This window comes from Sus scrofa, chromosome 8, assembly GCF_000003025.6.
Source record: "Sus scrofa isolate TJ Tabasco breed Duroc chromosome 8, Sscrofa11.1, whole genome shotgun sequence".
NCBI classification, from domain to species: Eukaryota; Metazoa; Chordata; class Mammalia; order Artiodactyla; family Suidae; genus Sus; species Sus scrofa.
In genome coordinates, this window is record NC_010450.4 from 19,619,505 (window position 1) to 19,634,481 (window position 14,977).

At 47.8% G+C, this 14,977-nt stretch overlaps 1 protein-coding gene across 1 annotated transcript in view; it reads right to left on the minus strand.

The window, feature by feature from the left end:
• Positions 1-14,977, minus strand: part of SEL1L3 (SEL1L family member 3) — a 115,334-nt gene that overhangs the window by 85,054 nt on the left and 15,303 nt on the right. Inside the window, 3 exon segments of the mRNA XM_021101079.1 lie at positions 145-170; positions 173-268; positions 13,208-13,778. Coding sequence (XP_020956738.1) covers positions 145-170; positions 173-268; positions 13,208-13,778 — 693 coding nt within the window.

Genomic DNA, 14,977 nt, shown 5'->3' on the forward strand with positions numbered 1-14,977 from the left:
AGAACGAGTTGAGATGTTCTGTCCACAAATTCTGCCTAAGCTGGTAGATCTCAACATTTTCCCAAAGCATATGGCACAGGCAGGTCCTCCTAACTGGCTCCACTAGCCTGCCCACCGATGCCCATCACCAGCCCCTGCTTACACTGGGTAATCTATCCGCTGGCGTCGGTGGCCTCCAGCTCTCGGTTCCGAAATCTCAGGAACTTCTTCACGATGCCTGTGTTTTCTCCACTCGAGGCATAGAGAAAGCTCAGGAGGGTGACCGCATCTGTAACAGCAAGATGACTGCCCTTTAATTATTTCCAGAAAAACACTACTTCCAACATCACATTCTTCCTGGACCCTCTGCTAGCTCCGCCAAACATTTCAACAAAAAAGTCTGAAATATGAGCAAACTTTCATTGCACACTGAATATATGCTAGACGCCTGAGAAACATTCTACAGAGCTAGCTCAATTCGTGTTCATAGCAACATACAAAGGAGATTTTTTTTGTTTTGTTTTATGTTTGTGTTTTAGGGCCACATCTGTGGCATATGGAGATTCCAGGCTAGGGGTCAAATTGGAGCTGTAGCCGCTGGCCTAGCCACAGCCACAGCAACACCAGATCTGAGCTGTGTCTGTGACCCACACACGGTCATGGCAACACTGGATCCTTAACCCACTGGGTGAGGTCAGAGATCAAACCCATATCCTCTTGGATACCAGTTGGGTTTGTTACGCTGAACCACAACAGTAACTCCTATAAAGGAGATTCTTAATTAGTCCCATTCTACAGATGAAAACCCGAGGTATAGAGAGGTAAAATAACTTGCCTAAGTTACGGAGCTAAGAATGATAGAGCCAAATTTCAAGTTTCCAGCTTAGGTCTGGCTGCTTAACTATTTACATACTGACCTTCTAATGCTAAGAAAAACAATGATTGTTTTAATAGAAACAGTTAAGGAGTTCTCATTGTGGTGCAGCGGAAACAAATCCAACTAGGAACCTTGAGGTTTCAGGTTCAATCCTGGCCTCACTCAGTGGGTTAAGGATCCGGCATTGCCGAGAGCTGTGGTGCAGGTCGCAGACACGGCTTGGATCTGGTGTTGCTGTGGCTGTGGCATAGGCCAGTGGCTACAGCTCTAATTGGACCCCTAGCCTAGGAACATCCATGTACCACAGGTGAAGCCCTAAAAAATTGAAAAAAAAAAAAAAGTAACAGTTACCACTTGAGTAGCACTCACTATGGTCACACTGCTATAAACATATATACAGGTCCACTTAATCCTCATTCTTATCCCAGTCTATAGATGAGAAAATGGACACACTGATGCCAAAATAGTAACTAATATTATTTAACATTTAGAATATGCCAGGCGACATGCTAAGCACATTTCAGGAGTAATCTCCCTTAATTTCACAAGTTATGAAATAGAATCTATTCTTTTTCTTTTAACAGATGAAAAAACTGAGTCTTAGAGAGGGTAAGTAATAAGAGGTGGAGCTGGGATTCACACTGGTGCAGTCTGGTTTCAGGATCTATGCACTTAAAATTGCACGCCTCTTTTTTCTTCTGTGCAGATTTTCCATATAACCTCGCCATGTTACCCTATGCAAATATACTAACCAGACCCCTTTAAAGGAAGGAGCCTTCCACTTTCTTTTTTTGTTTTTGTTTTTTTTTTTTTTTTGTCTTTTTGCTATTTCTTGGGCCGCTCCCGCAGCATATGGAGATTCCCAGGCTAGGGGTCCAGTTGGAGCTGTAGCCATCGGCCTACGCCACAACCACAGCAGTGTGGGATCCGAGCCACGTCTGCAGCCTACACCACAGCTCACGCAACGCCGGATCCTTAACCCACTGAGCAAGGGCAGGACCGAACCCGCAACCTCATTGTTCCTAGTCGGATTCGTTAACCACTGCGCCACGACAGGAACTCCCTTCCACTTTCTTTTGCAAATGTGAGGGAATTCGATAGCTCTAGAAAAGAGGGTGTTCATAAAGAATCTTAAAGGGAAACAGTTATTTCATCTGTATCTAATCCCTATATGTCTAATTTTTTTATACTTCCTATACCCAATTCCCCTCCAAAGAAAAAAACAATTCACTGAACAGAGCCTAGAAATAAAAATCACTTTTCCCTTTCTGAAATGTTCCTTGGTTGACATGTCCACAATTAAATGGTGGAAATAATCGATTTTCCTGGGCTCCTTCAAGAAGGAAGAGTTGACTTCTGTGCAAGTTACCAAATTACTGATGTTGGCAAAAATTAGAGGAGCCTCAGCCTGGGATATTGGACACACCGGCTCTTGTTCCTCAACAGGGAAAATGTGTTCTCTACGGCGGTCCCTCTGGTTCATTATAACTTGGAAATCATAAGAGCAATGTTTTCATAGTCTCAGAGATGCATTTGGAAACCCGAAAGGGTGGAGTTAGCGATGCCAACGGAAACACTTCAAACTTTTTTTCTTTGCAACTTGAGCTCAGTTTGGGCACACTGGACTTGCTAGCTGGGGAGAGGGGATTAGAAACGGCAAAACTGCAAGGGTGTCTTCAGAATCCAAGGAACATTTTTACCAAGAGTTTGATATCAGCCCCACTTTAGTTGGCTCTCACCATGTTGAGTGGAACCTAAGAGACCAGATGGTCACAGTCGCCCCCTGGGGAGCCTTCTGCCAGGGACTGCTGCTGAGCTGTCTAGTGCGGAGTAGAAACACTTAACGCCACGAGTGGGATTTGATTCTGCCCCACCCGATGCCAGCAAAAGGAAGCTCCATAAAGGAGGTTTCTAAAGTGAAAGGGGTTAAAAAGTGAATGTTGATGAGACATCCCCTTATCCAGGGATCAAAGCAAAGCTGGATGAATAGGAGACGTTGCAGCAAAAGACCGTGGAGGGAAAATCTAAGACCCAAAGATCTAAAATAATTTCACAGAAACACATACCTTTTGTATCCAACCAAACCAACATGATGGTGGTTTTCTTGTAAAATCTGTACCCTTAATAGCTCTCAGATTTGGAGTTCTATTACAATTTCCCTCAATATAAAACTGTCTTCCCATCTAACGAGAAATAAGAAGAATGAAATTTTGGAGCAGGGAAGGATTTGAGCATTCAGCTAGCTCGGGATAATATTTCCAGGAACTACCTGGCTGTTTGGAGTGCTATAATTGATTAGGGCTGCTTGTCATAGGCTTTAGAATGGGGAGTAACAGTACAGTGCCATTCTCATTAAAAAATTTACAGGTAGGTGGAGTTCCCGTCGTGGCTCAGTGGTTAACGAATCCACCTGGGAACCATGAGGTTGCGGGTTCAATCCCTGGCCTCGCTCTGTGGGTTAAGGATCCAGTGGTGCCATGAGCTGTGGTGTGGTTGCAGATGTGGCTCGGATCCCAAGTTGCTGTGGCTCTGGTGTAGACCGGCAGCTACAGCTCCGATTAGACCCCTGGCCTGGAAACCTCCATATGCTGTGGGTGCGGCCCTAGAAAAGACCAAAAAAAAAAAAAAATTACAGGTAGAAAAATGGAAGTCCAAAATGTGGGCCCAAAAAGGTTAAATGGCTTGTTGACCGAATGTAAGCTCCAAGAGAGCAAGGACTTTGCTTCATTCATTATTCTATCCCCAGAGTCTGAACAGTGGCCAACACTTGATACAGGCTCCATAAATGAAGGAATGAATCAGTGAAAAAAATGAACATAGTTGTGGCCCAAGTCAGGATTTCAACCTGTCTCTCTTTTGTCCAACACATTCCGTAATTTTATAATGTGCCCCATGCTGCCCAGGCCAATTATTAAATAATTAATAATAATACTTTTCAGATCCCCCCCAATCCATTTCTTTCTCTAATCTCAAATGAGGAAGTCAGGCAGAGAAAAAGCACAAAATGCCAGGAAAACAGTTCAGGTTTGGAATTCACCTCCTTGGCCACTTTGCTTGTTTTATTTCCTTAAATTTTAGAGAAAGAAGAGTCATCTGATATAACATGGTACAAACTCCTTCATCTGGAGACGAGAAAAGTGTCAGCGCCTTGTTGAAGGCTGCATAGCTAAGAAGAGACCCAGGTATGACTCCAACCTGGCTCCTGCTGCAAACCCATGGGCATTTTATTAAACCACATCGCATCTCACAAGTCCTTCCAGAGAGAACTAAGGCTGATATTCAGCTGGCATGCCCTGTGAGGCTGCATGGTTGTTAAAATACTGAAATATGTTCACAGTGGTTAGATGGTTGGTGTTGCCTTGAACCTGCAAGGTCTCTCCCCCATTGCCCACTCTGCCTTCTCCTTCAGAGGGGAGCCTGCCTCAACAAGGATCTTCACCAACCTGCTTCAGCACCAGGGCCAGTGCCCGGGGAGCCTGGGGTAGGGGGCCCTCCACATACAATAAGTTGGGTATTTTGAGTATCACCCTTAGCAAGGTGGCTGGGGGTGGGCCCATTCTCCAGTTCAGCAGAGGCATCAGAGCCCTGACATAGACAACTGCTCTGGAGAGGGTCCTGTTTCTACGTAACAAAGCCCCCTCTCTCTATTCACCCACCACAAGGATGAAGCTGAGACCCTTGGTCCCTGCGTGAAGAAGTTAGAAATAGTCTTGGGGCAAAGAATAACGATGGCTAAAAGTTTGTAAGGAGAGCCTGGCGGAAAAGAAGCTAAGATGTGCCAACCCGGAGAAGTAAAGTTAGAATGCCAATAACTCAATCTGCTTTCCAAACGCAGGACACTAAACAAGCAGTGATGATCAGGAGATTTATCTTCCTTAAAGCTAAAGCCTGAGAACAAAAGCTCTACTTTCTAGCAAGTAGGATTTAGGTCAGAACTCCCCCTCCTCTCCCAAGGGGTTCTAGGCAGTGAAATGAGTGACTAAGGAAGTTTGTAACATATGCAATACTAGGAGTCCTGAGGATACATAAATTCCACTCCTGGCAATTTATTCTCCAAACATAATTATTTGTATGCACAGAGATACAGGTGCGAGGATGCCTGCAGAAAGCTTGCTGTTAACGGTGAGAGACTAGAGATGACCTGCTCGACCATCAGCAGTGGGGAGGTCAAATAAATGATGGGCTCTCAGGAAATGCCGTGCTAAGGAGCTGCTGAAAAGAATGGGGTTGTGTAACCTGCGCTGCCACGAAAAGATCTCTGCCGTATTGTTAACGAGCACAGGGCAGCGTCTGCAGTGCCCTCCCCCCTGTGTATGAAGAGAAGAGGCTGGCAACTTCATGCCTCCATGAGCAAAGACCATCTCTGGAAGGAGACACAGAAACGAGTGCTGCTGTGAGTTTGCCTCCAGAAACAGGACCAGGAGAGTAGGATGGGTGTGAATTTCCTCTTCCCCCAAACCTTTGTACACGGTCTGAAATTTTGACCGGGTACATGGATTACTTTTCTGGCTACAAAGCACGAGAACAACATCTCTGAGCCTTTCCACGCAGACAGGGAGACCGTGCCCTCCACATCCAGAGCCCTCCCTGCCCCAGGTTCCAGGGCCGTTCAATCCACTGCAAGGAGGCAAAGTCCAGTGGGTGAGGAAAACAGGGTGATTCATGTTGGCTAAAAAAAAAAAAAATCCACTTTAAAAAAAGCATATTCCTTCTAATTTAGAAGCTGGGTTAGCATATTTCAGAGAGGCGGCTTAGCAAAGTGGTAAGAATCAAGAACTTGGACTCTGTTAAGCAAGTTCTCTAAGCCTCACCGTTTCCCCCTATGTAAGGAGAGAATGAGAATGCTTTCCTGGGGCTGTTATGAGGCTTAAATGAGACCCTGTGCAAGGGGAAGGTGGTTTGAAAACTGTAAAGGGCAAGGCAGATGCCAGGCATCAATTAGTGGTATTACTAAAAAATCCAGTCTACTGTATTAACTGGGGGAAAGAAAGAACTAAGTCCCTCTTTTCCTGTAAGTGTCAACTGTGTGGCTTTGTAGGGTTTTTTTTTTGTTTTTTTGTTTTTTTAATTTTTTTTTGGCCGAACTATGCAGCAGCTTGTTGTGGGATCTCAGTTCCCAGACCAGGGGCTGAACCTGGGCCACAGTGGTGAAAGCACTAGGTCACCCAAGAACTCTTATGTGGTTTTGTTGTTGTTGTTGTTTTTGTTTGTTTTGCTTTTTAGGGCCACGCCTGCAGCATATGGAAGTTCCCAGGCTAGGGGTCGAATCAGAGGTGCAGCTGCCGGTCTACACCACAGCCACAGCAACGCGGGATCTGAGCCACATCTTCAACCTACACCATAGCTCATGGCAACGCCGGGTCCCCGACCCACAAAAACGAGGCCAGGGATCAAACCCACATCCTCATGGATACTAGTTGGATTCGTTTCCAATGGGCCACAATGGAACTCCCTCCTGTGTAGTTCTTAATAACAAAAATTTTCATTTTCATCATGTCATTGACTTGACTTGTCCCACTGAAGAAACTGTTATTTTCACAGAGACAGGTAAAGTCTGCATCCAAAATTTGTCTTAGTCTTCTATGATTTTGTGGTAATGGAATTTTGTTGTAAGAAATCCTACTTCCAATCTGTTGGATCTGGAGATGAGAATGAGTTTTTAAGGAAAGGTAGAGAGTGGAGAAGGAGTTTCCCAGGTTCCCCAGTTTCTAACCTAAGAGAGAAGGTCAGAAAAACATCCCCACGTCCCCATCAGCCTGCATTTCCTCCTCTTTCTTTCCCTTCTGCCTGGATGCCTTTCCTCCATTCCTTTTCTGACCATGAAGACTCTACTCATTCTCCAAATTTCTGTTCAAATGTCCCTTCCTCTATGAAGAACCCTAGCAAAGTACCTAACTCATAGGCTGCTCAGTAACTTTTTTTTTTCCATGAATGTAAGTGACTAAAATAAATAGCTTCACGACCTCACCTGCCAGTATAGCTTCATGGTCAGGTGTGGTGTTTGGGAACCAGACCACTTGGGTTCCAGCCCCAGCTCCATCATTAGCTGTATGTCCTTAGACGAATTACCTCCTTGAGTCAGTTTCCTCCTCTGTAAATAATGACAACAGAGCACTAGGCAGATGAAATCAGATACTCTGTACAACGCACTTAGCACAGTCCCTGACACACAGCGAGCGCTCAGGAAGGGAAAACAGCTGTTAGCATCAGTAGCTCTGTTCACCTCTCAGATCCACCTTAAAGAGAAGGACCATGCCTGCATCTCTGAGCCTGCAGGCTTAGGAAAGAATTTGGTGCATGATAGGTGCTCAATCAATCTCTTTCAAATTGAACATGATACACATCATAAGGGGTGCAGAGAACTAGGGGAGGCTGGAGAATAGAAAGTATATTTATGATGTGAGAAGAAAAAAAGAAAAGAAAGAGAGAGAGAGGAGGAAGGGAGGGAAGAAGGAAGGAAGAAAGAGAAGAGGAATTCCCATCGTGGCGCAGCGGAAATGAATCCAACTAGGAACCATGAGGCTGTAGGTTTGATCCCTGGCCTCACTCAGTGGGTTCAGGATCCAGCGTTGCTGTGAGCTATGATGTAGGTTGCAGACGTGGCTTGGATCTGGCGTTGCTGTGGCTCTGGCGTAGGCTAGCAGCTGTAGCTCTGATTAGACCCCTAGCCTGGGAACCTCCATATGCCTCTGGTGCGGCCGTAAAAAGACAAAAGAAAAAAAAAAGAAAAGAAAAGAAAGAGAAGAAAAAGCTTGTGGGGAAGGAGTGGAAATGTGAGCTGGCTACTGAAATATGAGTATGATTTTGCCAGGAAGACACGCAAGGTGACAGTTGGAGATGGAGGAGTTTGGGGGAGAGGGAGGAGCCAGGGACAGCAGCTGCCAGTAAAAAGAACTGTTTAGCCAAGGCGTAGGGGTGGGGGATCACAGACTCAAACTAGAGGGTAGGTGCAGGGCAAATGGGAGCTCCCGAGTGGCTGCAAAGGAGAATCCTTTCAGCCCAGCCCAAAAGGGCTCCACCTGGGATGTCTCAATGCATGTGGGCCCCAAGGAAGGCATACAGTGGGGCCCCCACTCCCACATGCTCCCTACCGTAGCCACATGAGGATGCTGGCAGTGTGACAGTCACACATAAGCTAAGAGAGAAAGAGTCCTTGGCTAAGAGCACTCATCACTCAGTCAACAAATAGTCACCATGAACCTGCTGTGTGCAGGGTGGCACACTGGGCACCAGAACCAGACAAACCAGGACCCTAGCCTTATGGAACCTGTGTCCTGGTATGGAGACACTCAACAGGCAAATAAGCCATTAACTATATTTAATTACATGGTCTGGTGGTGCTAAGGCTATAATGGAAATAAAAGGTGGATACCGACCGGGTCGGGAGCGGCAGGGGTGCGGCTGCCCTCTTAGATAATGTGGTCAAGAAAGTCCTCTGGGGTGAGATGACATCTGTGCAGAGGTAGGAGGGAGATAAGAGAGCGAGCCCCATGGGGACCTGGGGGAGGAACTGGAGGGGACAGTAAAGCAAATGTCCCAAAGTGAGAATGAACTTGGTACATTTAAAGGGAAGGAAGCAGCCCCGTGTGGCTGGAACAGGAAATGAGGCCTGCGAGAGGACAGCAACAAATTCCGCAGCCCTGCTAAGGGACCTGGCGGGCCCTTCCTAATGTGATGGGAGGAGCGGCCTGCAGGGGGTGCTGTGACCCGCTCGCACTGGCTGCAGGGTGGAGAAGGAGGGAGAGGCAGGGAGGCCATTTGCAGGCTAGGGCCAGAGGCCAGACAGGGACAATGGTGGCTTAGACTAGGAAGAATGCAAACACGTGGTGAGAAGCGACTGAATACGGAAGATGGGCTAAAGACGCAGGCAGCAGGGTTAGCTGGCCTCTGACTCCAGGACGCGGGGTCCAGGTGCCCCAGAGCTATTGGTCTGTGTGCATGTCAGGCACACCCGTGTGACTGGGGAGGGACAGCAGCTAACGCCTGGTGCCCTCCCCCGAGGGAAGGGACAAAGAGCGGGCCGCATGCATGGTGGACCTCGCCGCCGAGGTCCACGTGCCCAGAATGCAAGAACAGGGGCATCGGAAGGTCCCCAGGCCGAGCCTTGGCACACACGTGTCCTAAAGGCTGCCAGCCTCTGATCTGGGGTAGGTTTACTCAGCAGGGCGGGACAGACGTCAGCCGCACCTCCACCGAAAATCACACCACCAGCCCAGCCAAGGAGGCCGGCTGCGGAGCGTCAGCGTGCACCGCCCTAGCCCAGCCCAGCCTCCGGCTTTGGTGGAAAGGCGCTCCAACCGCGCTCACGGAACAGCCGTGCACGGGACTCGGCGCCCTCTCCTTACAGAGAAAAAAGAAAATGCAGGCAAGTCAGTGGGTACTTAGTTCAGACGCAGAACTCTTGCAGGACGCAGGGCACTCAACACAGGAAACGTCCCCCACGCCCCACGCAGGGCTGGCTGCCAGAGGCCAGGCATGAAAGTGCCCCCAAGGCGCCTTAATGCCACCTTGTTGTTCCGATCTGACGCTTGTTCCTCAAACGCTGAATAAAGAAGCCCCTGCTGGGGAACAAGGCAGAGGCCTGGCCCCCTTCCACGCGCAGCCTGGCATCAAGAACAAAGGTCACGGCCACTTTCCACCCGCGGCTGCAGACACGCTTTTGATTTGTCTTCGCAAGAGAGGGAGAGGAAGTGCTCCCCTCTTTTGCGGAGCAAATCACAGCCTTGAAAGCAGCTGGTTTTGAGGGTGGACGAAGCCCCCCGCCCACACCCACCCATTTTCAGCGACTCTGACTCTTGGAAAAGGTTTTCCTCTGCTTTCCGCTTTTATTAGATTGGTTCTCACCCCAAAAGGAATGGACTGAAGGAGGCAGGGAGAGAAAGAAAAAAAAAAAAATCCCACTGTGCTATTCCTGAGCCCTGTGAATACAGCCAGGAACAACAAAAGAAAGAAAAGACATTTCACATTTTAAGGGTATGTTCAGGCGCCCTAAGAACTCACGCCGGTTCGTAAATGGCTTCATTTGAAAACTTCCAGCTTGCGAATCAGTCATTCTTCAATGAGAAATATGTGATTTGCCAAACATGAAATGGAATCATTAAGCCCTGACAAAATCAATCGGAGGCCAAGCAAAACTGTGGCTGCGTGTGCCCCGTGCTTCCTTCTCCTTAACAAATTAGGTATCCCTGCGGAAGAATCCAGAAGGATGCTGGCATGGGGTTCTGCCTGCAAGAGGGGTGCACACTGCGCATCAAAATGCAGGCAGCTCAATGACTTTGGTTGTTTAATTGCACCCCCCCAATGCTCGTACACACACACACAGAGAGAGAGAGAGAGAAAGGGAATCTGTCTTCTTTTTCTAGATAGCTCTGTATTTAAAGCACTGCACAAACATAAGCCAGATACAGAAGAGGGCCATTAAAACGAAACGTAGATAAAATTGTATAGAACTATGCACGCACACACACAAGTGCATGTAAAAACAGGTGTAATCTAAGATCTGCAGTCTAGTTAAGAGTGTGAGATCAACGTCAGTTTCCTGGTTTCCAGAGTGTACTCTAGTTATGGAAGATGTCACAATTAGGGGAAGCTGGGGGAGGGCTATCAGGGGACTTGCTCTCATTTTTGCAACTTCCTGAAAATCTTTAATTATTTCAGAATAAAGAGGGTTTCTTTGTTTTTTGTCTTTTGTCTTTTTAGGGCCGCACCCGCGGCATATGGAGGTTCCCAGGCTAGGGGTCTAATCGGAGCTGTTGCTGCTGGCCTACACCAGAGCCACAGCAACACCAGATCCAAGCTGTGTTTGTGACCTACACCACAGCTCACAGCAGCACTGGATCCTGAACCCACTGAGTGAGGCCAGGGATCGATCCTGCAACCTCTAGGTTCCTAGTTGGATTCGTTTCCACTGCGCCATGATGGGAACTCCAGAATAAAGAGTTTGTTCTTTTTTTTTTTGTCTTTTTGCCTTTTCTAGGGCCGCTCCCACGGCATATGGAGGTTCCCAGGCTAGGGGTTGAATCGGAGCTGCAGCCACCGGCCCACGCCAGAGCCACAGCAACGCCGGATCCTCAACCCACTGAGCAAGGCCAGGGATTGAACCCACAACCTCATGGTTCCTAGTGGGATTCGTTAACCACGGAGCCACGATGGCAACTCCGAGTTTGTTCTTTTTTTTTTTTTTTTTTTTTGTCTTTTGTTGTTGTTGTTGTTGCTATTTCTTGGGCCGCTCCCGCGGCATATGGAGGTTCCCAGGCTAGGGGTTGAATCGGAGCTGTAGCCACCGGCCTACGCCAGAGCCACAGCAACGCAGGATCCGAGCCGCGTCTGCAACCTACACCACAGCTCACAGCAACGCCGGATCGTTAACCCACTGAGCAAGGTCAGGGACCGAACCCGCAACCTCATGGTTCCTAGTCGGATTCGTTAACCACTGCGCCACGACGGGAACTCCCCGAGTTTGTTCTTTTTAATGTGTGGTTCTATGGCAAGTGGCCTCTGAACAACTCTAACACATGGTTACTCTGGCCCTTTCAGTTGTCATTGCACACAGATTTGTTAGGGGTGACCCCAGGAAATACTTCCTGCCATTGTTTTCACCATGTCCTGAAGTCACCTTGCTCCAAACTGGTTCTCTTAGAGATTCAGAGGTGTCAGGCATGTTCCATAGAAGGGTCTGCTGTCACAAGCCCGTGGATTCCCTCCACCCACCAAGCCTGCCCCGGGGACCCGGCTACTGCAACCATACCTAGAACAAAGTCCCATCAGCTCTACTCTTGCTCCAGAGGTTCTCAAGCTTTTGGGTGAATCAGAGTCAAGGGAATGTATTTAAAACGTGGATTCCAGGGCCCTGTGCCCCACGGATCCTAGCTGAGTAGGTAATGGATGAGGCCTGGGAGCCTGCATTTACAACGAGAGCCCTGGGTGATTCCGTTGCAGGTGGAGCAGGGAGCCTGGCTTGGCTCTCTGCTGCAGGATGGGGAGAGGAGCTGGAAGGTGCTCAGCACCCATATAGCAAGGTGCTGCTGCACCAGTGGAGAGAACTTCAGCACTGTTTTATTTTATGTATTTTTTTTTTTTGTTTTTGGCCACACCCATGGCATGCGAAAGTTCCTGGACCAGGGATCGAACCTGAGCCAAAGCAGTGACAGTGCTAGATCCTTAACCCACTGAGCCACCTGGAAGTCCTCAGCCCGCTTCTTCTAACTGCATGCAGCCAGAGTGCTCCAACTCTGGTGCTTAAAGGAGGCTGAGAAAGGGCACAAGTCCTCCTCTTCTGTTGACCCTTCAGTGGCTGTGACCTTATTACATTTAGGATAAAATATACAGTTTGCATTCTATCATCATCACAGATACTTTTTACTGAGTGCTGATTATGTGCTAAGTAAAATACATCTCATTTAATTCTCACAACACTGCCCTGGGGGAATCGTTACTTATTATTCCCATTTTACAGATAAGAAAACTGAAACTCCACAGTTCCAAACTGTCGCAGTTACAGAGACAGAAAGCGGCAGAGCCAGGAGTTGAACCCAGGCTGGCTTGGGTGAAAAGGCAATGCTGAACTAAAACTGACTCTTGGGGAGTTCCCGTTGTAGCTCAGCAGTTATGAACCTGACCAGTATCCATGAGGATTTGGGTTTGATCCCTGGCCTTGCTCAGTGGGTTAAGGATCTGGCATTGCCGTGAGTTGTGGTGTAGGTCACAGATGCGGCTCGGAACCCACTTTGCTGTGGCTGTGGTGTAGGCTGGCAGCTGTAGCTTGATTCGACCCCTAGTCTGGGAACTTCCATATGCCACAGGTACAGCTCTAAAAAGAAAAAACAAAACAAAACAAAACTGACACTTGGGGGTTTTGGAGGGAGTCTGGGAAGATTTTCTGATCCTGCGGCACTTCCGCTCCTTCCCAACTTAAAGCGATCCAAGCCTCTCGAGGGCCCCCTTCCATAGGTCTCTCTCTCTCCATCTTCAACCCTATTCTGTCCTACTTTTCCTTTTCTTTTCACCTTCTTTTTTTTCAGCCGCACTCCCGGCATATGCAATCTCCCAGGCCAGGGTTTGAATCCGAGCTGCATCTGTGATCTACGCCACAGCTGTAGCAAGGCTGTGCCAGGAACCCATTGAACCGGCAACGGCACAGAGACAAGCGGTGCCCTCAACCCACTGCGCCACAGCGGAACGCCTCTTTTCGTCTTTGCATTGTCCCCCTTTTGTCCCCAAAGTCCAAAATCACTGACTCCGTGTTCCCTGTGTCCCCCACCGCTCATGCAAGAATGTCCCCCTGCCTTCCTTTTCTGATCCAGGCTGTGGGAAGAAATGAGAATTCGTTTCCCAGCAAAGCCAATGACCTACCATTCTCAAGAGGACACTGAGGAATCTTGTTTGCACGGAGGTTCCAAATATAACCCAGGTTCCACTCAAGGCACACTTGATGATCTTTGAAAGGGCGTTCAAAAGGTGGGACGGTCTTCAGCAGAGTATAATTCTTCGCCACGGCATGCAGCAAATTCTCCTCCCATTTGACATTCAAGTCTCCGCCGCTATACTGGTGAGTAATCCAGGCGCGTAGTATCACGGCAGACACCGAGATGGAGTGTCGGATGAAATAATCATCTCTGTAAACCATGATGCTTGGAAATTTCACATGTACTATTTGTGTCCTGCTGGTGTGAAGATGCTTCTCATTCTTCCACCTTTTTTTGTACACGGGGATGCTACTTCTGAACTCAGACGAGACAACCGCTTCCAAATTGACAACGCAAGGCTGAGAGCATAAATATTCCACCGAGACTTCAGAAACGTTGCGAACATTTCCTTCAAAGACAGTGAAATAAATAAAGTCTTCGTAAGCCACACTCTGCTCGGCTCTGGGTATCACCGACGTCGTCAGGGAAGTCTGCCTGCCCAAAGATGGTACGAAATTCTGAAAAGATAAAAGAAGGAAAGTTTTTAAAGGATCACGTGGACAGATACGTGACATCACACAATGAGAGTAGGAAGATAAAAGATGTCGAAAGCGCACGTGAACAATTGGAGCAACACCGACATACACACAAATGAAGATAAGGCCACATTAAACTCTCTCCCCAGACTTAGTAGCATCTGCTCATCAAAATGGGACTTTCAGCACCATGTGGCAATCATTCCAGGGCCGGTTTTGTCATGGAGGAGCTAGTGCACAACAAATCCAGTAGCAGTGAAGCTGCCTGGGAGTGAAAAAGAGGCAGTTCAGCTCGAGACATTTTTCAAAAGATTGTCCTGACTTCAAATGGCAGTCAGATGCAGCCAAATCAAGGAACTGGGGAGAAGAGTTCAAAGTGCACCCGAGAGGGAACATATCAAGGATGCCAGCCTGGTCCCTCTTTTCTCCGGAAGTTCTGAGCCAGTACAGGCATGCATGATGATGAGTGGGCCAGCAGGAGGTTTTGAAGGCTCCAAATCACACACGGGCAGGCCTGGACCACAGACTGTGTTGTTTGATTCTTTTACCAAGGATGGTGCCACATGTGCCAAGGAAGATGTTAGCTGCGGGCTTATTTACCTCGTTCTTTAAGTAAGGATGCCCTCCTTAGCCCTTGGAGTGTGGACATTCCTTACAGGAGAAATCTGGAAAGTTTGGTGAGGAAATCAAGGCAATGTTTTGAGCATGAGACACGGATGCATGGATGTTAAGAGCTCTTCTAAATGTGACTTTGTGACCTAGACCTTCACAACCCAATAGCAAACAGGCTACTTGGGACTGCTTTACATCTATTCAAATGGCCACTGTGTTTTGTTTTGCTTTTTAATAGAAAATCACAAGCGTTGGAGAGGATACAGAGAAATCAGAACCCTTGTTCGTTGTTGGTGGGAATGTCAAATGGTGCAGCTATTGTGGAAAGCAGTACCGCTGTTCCTAATGAAATTAAGCACGGAATTACCATATGGTCCAGCAAGGTCACTTCTGGGTCTGCATCTGAGTTGAAAGCAGGACTGATGTATTCATACACATACATCCATGTTTACAGCTGCATTATTCATTATAGCGAAAAGGTGGACACAACCCAAATGTCCACTGATGAATGAATAGATAAACAAGGTGTGGTATGTACACACAATGGAATATTACGCAGCCTTAAAAAG